At 46.5% G+C, this 10465-nt stretch overlaps 1 protein-coding gene across 1 annotated transcript in view; it reads right to left on the bottom strand.

The window, feature by feature from the left end:
• Window positions 1-346: 346 nt before the first annotated feature.
• The window catches only part of LOC146185426 (uncharacterized), a 34326-nt gene continuing 24207 nt past the window's right edge, over window positions 347-10465 (bottom strand). Inside the window, exons 5-9 of the mRNA XM_084607819.1 lie at window positions 9690-9891; window positions 9231-9364; window positions 8244-8514; window positions 5581-5798; window positions 347-616 (exon numbers count right to left, since the gene is read on the bottom strand). Coding sequence (XP_084463945.1) covers window positions 347-616; window positions 5581-5798; window positions 8244-8514; window positions 9231-9364; window positions 9690-9891 — 1095 coding nt within the window. The remainder of the gene's footprint in view (window positions 617-5580; window positions 5799-8243; window positions 8515-9230; window positions 9365-9689; window positions 9892-10465) is intronic.

The raw sequence follows: 10465 nt of genomic DNA, 5'->3' as shown, positions 1-10465 counted from the left end.
AGGCGACACCTTGGCTCTTGTCAAATGAGTGGTATTGGATTGGATTGGTACTGAGGCTACCCTTTTTTTACCAGGTGGACCATAAAGGTCCTAGCCAGGTCAATTCCCTACTGTGACGGAGTCTGTCCCGCCGTGGCACAATGCCACCAATACCATTTATCTAGTCAGCGATATGCAGTTCTCAAGGCATCGTTTGGTTGTCTCCCCAGCCACAGCCCTCTCATCCCGCTTTGCCGCATCACTGTCCACCGCAGCGTCTCCTTGCGGCTGTCCAGACGCGAACCCTAGCACCCAACGTTACCTAGCACCTGCGGCAAAGTCGACCCACGAGGCTGACATGACAAGATCACTTGGCGAACATCACTATATGTTCGATCATCTCAGTCTCCCGCCCGCACACGCACACAATGTCCTTGCCCTCGATCCGCGCGTGCCATTTCTTCGTGCGTAGCACCTCCACACTGACCTCAAAAAGCAGGGTGCTCCTCACGGAGTTGTCGTAGAACCTCTCCTGAGTGATGTCGCTCTTGTGCGTGGAGTACATACCGAGAGTCGGCTTGGCCGCTGCACCATTTCTCCACCGCCTGATCTCCACCGTTGCCACGTGCTCACGCACCTTCGCAGTAGTCCAGAAGGTGTATTTAGTGTTTGTCACGGTTGGCAGTGGTACCCCATACTTTGCACCCAGTTCACGTACCCTCCTTGTGGTCCGACTGACGTGCTATTATAGCGTGAATCCCGGTATTTGAGAAAGGGTGCTGCCGATAACTTGAAGTAAATTTCTTGGTGGCTGCACCCATGACACCGTTCATTACCGGGAAAAGCCACGTGCCCAGGTTCCAAAGTGACTAGGAGATGTAGGAGTTCGGGAGCACCGTTTAGAACGCGGACAGTGGATTTCGATAGCTTGTCACAGAGAAAACGTACGCTGTTTGCCAATCGGCACTGATGGTTGGCGTTTGGCCAGACTGCGCTTTGCAAGCGTAGTCTTTTGCTAGCGCCATTGCTTGCAATCCACGTCGCATGCATCGGTCCTCGTTAGGCTAGTTCACGGCCGGTCTCGAGGGAGAGCACGCGCTCTCGAGGGAGAAGCGCGCTCTCGAGGGAGAAGTGTGCTCTCCCTCGAGACCGGCCGTGGCTAGATCCTCATTAGATTAGATTAGGTCGTCGGGCGCGAACGCGGTCGTCGCCGCTCCCGCGTGTGTATGTAGAACACCATGCGCGCATGGAAAGTCACTCTGTTGTATAGTATGGTAAGTAATGCGGCTCGTGCTTGACGGTGGCCCGCGTGATGTTTGGAGTTCATGTGTCCGGGAAGTGGCTTAGTTTAAAAGTTGCAAAGTAGTCACGCTGGTATGGCTGGTGTAGCGTTCGGGCATGGCATTGGGAATGCAATAGTCTAAGGTCCGCACCAAATGATGACCTGTAGGTCTATACCGCGGCCGTTACTGCCGGCACGATTTAAAACAGGTCGCACGAGAGAAAGTCGTAACAGCCAAGTGGTCCAAGTCATCGTGAAACGAAGCTACTCTATTACGCTGCCGCCTATTTGAGTTTGGCTTGTTTCTATAAAATCGTAAAGATATTTTTTTTTCTTCTGGTGGATTCCATTTGTTCATAAAAAGAGAATCGGCAAGTGGGTTCCGTCTGTTCAGAAAAAAAAAAAGTCAGCCCGTTAGGAAAAAGACTGGCTTCACATCATATCCAGGCGAAGGTGCCTTGAGTTTACCGAGAATGAAAACTAACCACATTTCGCTCTGAATATTTCACCTGCTCATTTAACGGTGTCTTCATGTGAAGGATTCAAGACATCTTTTAATTATTCGGGAAGTATGAGTAATTGCAAGATACTGTTATGCGAGTGTTGATGGGAATGATGTAGGGTCACGTTAGTCGCAAAGTTGGCTCTAAAAGTTTTCGTTTGCTTAATCCGAGCAGTTAAAATTTCTATAGGAACCCAATGGGCTACGGCTTCTAAAATAATTTGACGGAACTTTGGTGTATGGCAAGATATTTTTTAAGCATTTTGGTAGAAATGGTCTAAACATGCGATGCATAGCAAACCTTTGCTTGTCAAGTTTGTCCGGTGCTCAAAATAGTACGTCAAACTGCCGTAGAAGACTAATCGGGCGAATTTTTGGAAGATGGTAACAAAAAGATCAGTAGCTTGTCGGGTGATGATTTGAGGATCAATTTATTTTTATGATATTTTACTGTACGTGAAAAACTTAACGTAAACATCTCTTTCCCAGAGAATGTCCAACATTTCTAGGTGTGAAATAAGAGAGTGGAGGAGTCATGTAGAATACCAAGAACAGCTAATATTGAAATGAATTTATTTTTTCAGTGCCTCTTCTGGAGAACGGAGGATATGGACAAGTGACTGACCCCTACAGTGCGTGGCAGCCAATGCAAGGAAATAAATTATCTGATACAAAAAATACAAACATCAAAACAAGTCGCACACACCGTGGGACAGAAAATGATAGCGAAGAAAAGAAATGAAATCGCGCGGGAAACACACACACACACACACACACACACACACACACACACACACACACACACACACACACACACACACACACACACACACACACACACACACACACACACACACACACACACACACACACACACACACACACACACACACACACACACACACACACACACACACACACACACACACACACACACACACACACACACACACACACACACACACACACACACACACACACACACACACACACGCACGCACGCACGCACACACACACACACACACAAATAAATAAATAAACAAAATCAATGGTTCAGCAGTTTCAATGTAGTTATAGGAGGGCGATCAGCTCTCAAAGCGATTTGCTCGAAATATTCACAACGTTCACATCAACAATGCTGGGTCTGTTGAAAGTATTACGTGACAAGATGTTTTTAATACTTCATGCACTGCATGTAGTACAGCATGTTTGAACATTTTAGTGCTCGGGTGCCTGCAGTGTATTGGCAAGTGCTCGTACGAAGGACGGCTGAGTGTCAGAGGCGGTATAGCTTTTAATGCAGGAAGGAATTTAACGGCTACATTTTCAGTTTCTATTATCCGTCATGGTTCCGTCCACCAAGGCAGGTGGACATCCCAAAGTGGTGTGGTGACTATCAGCAGTTTGAGAAATTCTTGTATGTTGTAGCAAACATTACTTAGAAATAACGTCAGGTAAAGAACTACCCACTGTGAGGAGTCCTTTTAATTTACTACTTCTAATAACGATATTACGAGGGCACGACTCCAAATCACTTTCCACACGCCACCGACGTTAGCGCCAGCGCCAAGGCAGGCGTGGAAAAGGGAAATGCAGTGAGTTGCGCATGCAACTCGCTGCTCATAGTATTGCCGCCAAATTCGTTCGTGAACTAGGACAGCCCTGAATCACAAATATTTCATGATTTCAAAGAGACCGTTCAAGGTCATATTGTGCACTGTGGCGGCCATGCGGCGTCTGAAATAAAAAATTACCTCTTATTGTTATCGTAAAAACACAGCATAATACTGTACTGGTGGCTGCCAGGACATTGTGGTATGACGAGAAGCCGACCGAGATGAGCGTGGGTTGCTCTCCCGTAACTGGGCAGTGGACGCAGCGGGTAGGGATTTCGTCTGTTCCAATTGGCTGGACTTTTGCACAAGGCTTCGAAGAGAAACTTTTCCATTACAGTGGAAGTTACGGGCATCATTCGGCATTTTGGTGTCGGAATACACATTGCACGGGAGGATAGCGAGCGGAAGGCAGCGTGTTCTTCCTGAGTAGAACGCCGTGAACAGTCTGCGGATGTTCGAATGACACACTGCCTGAATGTTGCAGAAAAAATCTGCTCTACAAATATGGGTTTATATGTACGCTTTGCTGCGACCGGTGACATTTTGTGTAAGTACTTCCGGAACTTTGACATTACTCCAATCAGCGATATGAGCTTATGTTCGCGGTTAACCGAAAAAAGTTATCCTGCATTACGCTACATAGCTCCGTGAGCTCACGTGCATTGCAGTTACGACTGCTGTGTCTCGAGAAGAGCTGGTCGAGATTAGCAAGGGCTAGACTAAATAGTTGGCGCCGGTAATTGGACACGTAGTCCGTGACGCACGACAAGCTGCCGGCTGCATGCCGTGGCTACCGCCGTCTGCTGGGCATCTCCCTGAATAGGAAGCGTGGTACTCACTGAAACCAATCGAAAACTACGGTACAGAAACACTGACACTCGGGAAAAGACAAATGATCGAAGCCGGGAACCTCATTTCTACAGTTCGGCATAACTCTTACAATTGTGTTCAGAGATATGACACAAAACGCTCGGCCAGCTTATAGAATATTTTTATTCTGCCAGACAATTTTGCAGCAGTACATGCGTATGTAAATACGGTTGTCAATGTCCACGCACGTTTTCACAGATCCTATGACCAGATCTGTGACAGTGCAATATATGAGAACTGCCATGAAGTTCCGAGTATAGGGTGCACACATTCGCGGAATCATACTTTCCTTACAGTGCAGAAATGGACAGTCACATTGCCTCCAGTTAGCTGTACAATAGAAGGTTATTTATTAAATAAATATCAGAAACAGCAGGAAAATATGTTTTTCATATCTGCTATCTAATATCTGAAACACCTGAACTGGGGCGGTGGAAATCAAGGGATAGTAAGGAAGCGGTAGAGGAAATCAAAGAGGAGAGCGACAGGAAGATATGAAGGAGTAGGATAAAAATATAAATGAAGGTATATACACTATGGTACGAACCACAGGAGGTTGTTTGAGGCCCACCCGCAACTGGTTTAGGTCCCTGAAACACTGGGCACATCGGGCGGGCCTCCGCATTAGCTGTCGCCACGGTATCAGTCTGATGTCGCATTTGTATTGTGGAACAATAGAAGGGTCATATTACAAATGACATTGTTGGTAGTTTTATACTCATTTAGGGCTAATGTGAGTGTGATGTGCTCCTTCAGTGAGAACTGACCTTTTCTGGGTGAATTGCTGAGCGCGTAAATACGCAAGTATAAGAACGAGCTGTGCGGGCAAGAAGTAGTAGTAGGGCGTAGTAGAGAGGAACTCGAGAATAATGCCGACCACGTGCACATGAACACTCATGTCCCAGCATGTGGACGAATTTGCAGTACGCCAGTGAGAAAAAACAACAATATGAAAATGGTTTCAGCACTTCACTTCGCTACGTGCGTATAGCGGGAGGTGCTCGTAGATTTCAAACGCATAGGCTTTGAAACTAAACGGTGGCTTGGAGAACGCACTGTTTGTACTTACTGGAAAACAGTGCTTGTAAAGTTATTGAGACGAGTCGTAAAGACGTTTCATAATACTCTGTCATTTCTTCTGGTCATATGTGCTGGTAGCTGTCATGCTTGCCGTGACTGCTGCTATATGCGTTTCACTACGTTTATACAAACATGTAGCAAACACGTATATCGGCACATTGATGAGAGTGTTTCGAAGAACGCATAAGAGAAGAGTACCGTCTCATGAAAATACGAATGATGTTCAAGATTTTGTGCGCATTTATAGCCACCTCATTCGGTGCACTGTCGTAGCTGGCTTCACTGGAGCGCACCGCTGAAGGAACTCTGCTGGGATGGAAGTGCATTGGCCATTGTGACCGAAGACGTCGCTGTAGTAGCTCCGACAAGTACAGCCAGCCAAAGGTTGAATATGAGTGGAAGTGGAGGTTTACCATTTGGATTGCACGAAATGGGACATCCATGTGTAGGGCGTCACTCAGTTTTGGCGCTGCATAAAAGAATGCAGCAGTCAGTGCTCGTCAAGCACTGAAGGCTTTCACGCTCGGCCATGTTGATATTTCGAGGTAAATAAACTCTATCGTAAATAATTGTACGCTCGTAAAAAAAAACAGTTCCGTCAGTAATTTAACATCGCCAGAGTATGCATAAGAATACATGAACATGACTCGAAATGGCCGCAGCACGTTGCTCAGAATGCAGGGCAACATATCTATGTGCAGCAACAGATAGGAGAAACTTGGAACTTCTCTCGCGAGTGAAAAAGCCCTGTAAAATTTCGAGCTTCATCATTAATCGCCTATAAGATCTGAAACTACGGAATTGAAAAGATATGAGACAGCAGCACCTGTCTACATTCATGTTATACTATATTTTATATTGCATGCAAGAAGGGCGCATTGCTGTGGGTCGCTTTGTCAGTTGCGTGCCTTCGTCGCAAATCCCGTACTTTACAGTCGTTTCGAACACCGGCAGACCCTCGAGAAAATCGTGGATGGAATAGTGGATGGGCTGCAGAACGGTTTCTGGACATTGTTACCGTAATTTAAAATTCAGAAAGGACTTCCTATTTACAAGAGACACACAGCGAATGTCTAAACAAGGGGTGCACAGAAGCTATATACCCTTCTTACAGAAGGGGCTTCTATGCACAATTCTGTACACACAAGCACCGATGGAGCACTGTCCATATGTTCTGCTGTGAACGACGTTTCGCTGGACATGCATCGAAGGCACTCAGTTATGTACACGCTATCTGTGCTGTAGCTCAAAGCTCTTTCTCAAATCGCAAATTCCTTCGCTACCGCCACGTGAAGTCATAGGCAGTCACGGACCGTGCTCTTGGTTGATGGCAGGGTACATGATGTGTCGACGGCACTGTTCACTTTCCAGTTGCAGCTGGCTCACAGGCATCATCGAACGCACGCCACGACGAACGCTATCGTCCAACTTTGCACCAGCCCTGCTGCAGAGACTACTCGATGTGACCCACTTTTGTCCGGCACTGCAAAGAGAACGAGGTCTTTTGATTCAGATTCGAAGCAGGGGCAGAGAACAATGATTCGATGAGCTGTTCAACGAGGAATATAATAAGTGCGTATAGATCATTCCACTTTAAAGGTGAGCTCCTGTCCTCACTTCTTAACAAGTTGGGATGCTCAGGGAATCCATATTGGCTTTAGAATTCACGCGAGAAGCAAAACATGCAGCCTGGTTACTTTTCGCAAAGACGGTATGTTTCATGCATGTAATAAAACCAGTTGGAAGTTGGCGCTTCGTACCGTTGTCTCTCTATGTGTTTGTTAGTTTTTTGCAGCGTTAAATTTGTATAACAATGAATACACATGGGCGTAATTACGCATTCCTAAGCTTAACTGATCGTAGATAAAAGGTACGACTGCGCAAGTGAGACAGGAAAATAGACACAGGAACCTCAGACGACAACACAGGCGCAGACTTCTAGCTGTTTACTCATGACCGAAAGCATGCGTACTGGGGCGCGTAAGCATTTCTGTCATTCACACAAGATATCATAAAATGTATTAAAACATATCGTATTTTTCTTTTACTTTTTTTGGGTGAACGTCTTTAGGTTCCAGAGTGACGATACATGTACTTAAAAAGTGGAAGAAAAATACGATACATTTTTTGTACATTTTATCATGCCGTATGTGAATGATACCGGCAGCTACAAACCTCGGTTCCTCGCATATAAAATAGCATGTGCTTTCAATAATGTATAAATGGTTTGAAAGTCTGCACTCATGATGTCGTTTTTTGTCCCCATGTCTTGTTCTGTCTCATTCACGCAGTGCCACCTTTTATATGAAATGGACGAGTTAGGCCCCAAGAACATTAGACTAACTGAGCATGCTGTCTATTCAGTTTGAAGGCCCGCAAGGCCCGCAAGGCCACGTTATAGCAGTACGGCGCCATCAGAGCACAAATTTACCGTGGAACACTTCCAAGTCTTACACGTAAAAAGTCCGATCAGCTATGGCTAAACTACTGTCACATCTTTCGAAAGGTTGGGTAGCGACGTCGCATAATTTGAATTGTGACTCTCTATAGCGACGCCCGATGTATAGGTGAGATAGTACGGACCATGATTAGGCCTTTGAAATTTTCTCAAGCACCGCGTTGTGCCGGTATGGCCCAACGACTAGCACTAGGACAACTGTAAACGCAGGGCGTTGTTGCCTAATTGAGACCTGGCAGCTCTGTTATGTATGGATGAACAATGCAACGAAATAAAGTAATGCAATTACTTGTGTCCAGACTTGCCCCTCACTTCGTATCAGCGCTGGTCCTCGTACAAAACAAGTGTTGCGAAGACGTGCGCTGTTGATCAGCTATTCGTCATTTGCTTACGGTTCACTCGAACGTCGAGTACGTTATATACATATGCTGTTTATACTAGTCATTATGGGAGTACCTGCACCGTACTGTTCGGAGACGTGGAGCCCAGACGAGCGGTGACTACTGCCCAGCACTAATCCTTTCCGGGAGTCACCACCCACGGTTGCTGAAGAAGACGTGACAGGGGAGCTCCTTGTGGCATCCTGGAGAGTGGCCGTGCACTTAATACGCATCTCGTCGTTCACGAAGTGGCTCGGCCGCACCGTGAAGCGGAGGCCCAGTGACGTCACCTGGCGGCCGGACTCCAGCCGCTGCGGCGGGTAGTGCACGAGGTACCGGTTGGACACCTGCGTCGTTGCATTTGTACCTTATTATCGAGCAGTAATGGGAAACTTTGTTCAATTAAATGCTGGCGTCTTCGCAAATAATGCTTATGAGGCAATTCTGAGGTGTTTTTACATTTTGGGTGATGTGCCACCTACCTTCACAAATGCGTATAATAGAAAAAGGACACTCGTATATCCTTCTTGATTTCGAAACTACAACTATGACGCTCACTGCAGACTATATTCGGACCTCTCATATGGCTTCGAGGCAGTACGGTATGACCAACAGTGCTCTATAGAGGTATATAGAGCATTGAACAGAACAGAAATGGGGTCATTTCCTCGGAATACCACATCTAGTCATGTTGCGCTGCCGCAGCCTGGGACCGTTATTTCCTGTACGACAGACACTCCTAAGGCGAACCACTTACAGAAATCCACTCTTCCAAAGTGTATACCTTAGATAGGTAGCTTCAGATAGATAACTTCATGACAGCATTCCTTCGGTTCTCTGAATTTGTGGCCAGCGCAAGCTGCAGGAACTCCAGCGTGGTTCATGCGATCGCGACCGTTTTACAATGCCCGTATAGTGCCGTTACCTCATTGTTGTGCCTTTCGCGAAGGGCGCAGTTTTATACATGTTCATCAGAAGCTGCAAACGCTGATCTCACAGCGGTCAAGCAGTACTCTCAACTGACTTCCCCGCGTTGTCTTGTCGAGTACATAAAAATTAATACCTCTTTGTCATTTAAATGCCACTGCAGATCGATCGGGCGTCTGTGGCGCGCGTAGCTGCAGGTCACGTTCACCAAGTCCCCCACGTGGTAGCTTGTCTGACCACCTGTGATCGATGGTCGGTCGTCGTCAGCACCTGCAAACATACTTCAGTGAGCGCATATGTGAGGCAGTCATACGCGCTGTAACATTATGCGTTAAAGAATGCGTACTTCATATAACTGGGGACAGCTACTCAGAAGCTCATCAAACAGCGAATGTGGTGTGCACTTTTAAAGAAGCCTGGATGCGTCATACCCTCCCATCGCGTCAATGCTGGTGTACGTACACTATGTTAACTCACGTTAAAGAACCCCAGATAGTTGAAGTTTCGGCTTACATCATAGCCGATGTCGTTTACTGACATAAACGTTATAACCGAAAGAAACCGGTGGAGTGGTGTGAGCTTCCCGAGTCCTTACCAGCGTTCTTTGCATCTTGCGCTGCTACGATTTCCTCGCTGGATAGCGAGTATGCTCCGGACACCGTGGCGGTGCATTTCAGCTTCATGATACCGTAAGCGAAGTGGTGCGGCTCGGCTTTGAATGTCAATCCCAAGGACGAGTGGTACAGCAGAACTTCATCACTGAAGACCGGATACATTCTCTCGTAGTCTGGAGGGACCTTGAAATCGGGTTGAAGAAAACAAAAGAGAAATATAAGGAAATCGCATGTATATACGTGCGCGTGTTCGTGGTGTAGAACAGCAAGGCCTCTGTAAATGCTCCTTCACAATGTAGTCACGAAGAACACGCGAGGAACTGCGAGTTTGGACGAAGGAGTGGGTGCGCGATGATTTTCACTGCGCGATATGTGGCTAGTTTTCCCGGATGATCTCTACTCGGAATGTGAATTGTTGGTTTCGGCCATCCTGGCGTTTACTTTACCAGCGACGAAGAGCTGGATGTCGTAGATGTTTTTTTCTTACTTATTACGACGTATATCTGTTTCGTTGCACTTTTATATATTGCACGTGGCAAGATTCCGAAGTAGAGCTGCATATCATAGTCTTCTGACTGTCGGATTAAACATTTGGACAAATTATACGATTCAGAATTGCAATTCCGAAGTGTTAATGGGCTTTGACATTAACAGCTATCTTCAATCATCATTGGAGGAAGAGGAATACTTGCACACGGACAGTCAACACCGTAATCGAAAGACAGTAGTTCGCACCTAGTGTGCTGTCTGCAGGGCG

Source organism: Amblyomma maculatum, chromosome 6 (genome assembly GCF_055883805.1).
Source record: "Amblyomma maculatum isolate TAMU_Amacu chromosome 6, ASM5588380v1, whole genome shotgun sequence".
NCBI lineage: Eukaryota > Metazoa > Arthropoda > Arachnida > Ixodida > Ixodidae > Amblyomma > Amblyomma maculatum.
Note: the sequence above shows the minus strand (reverse complement) of the source record. Positions and strands in the feature narration are given on the sequence as shown.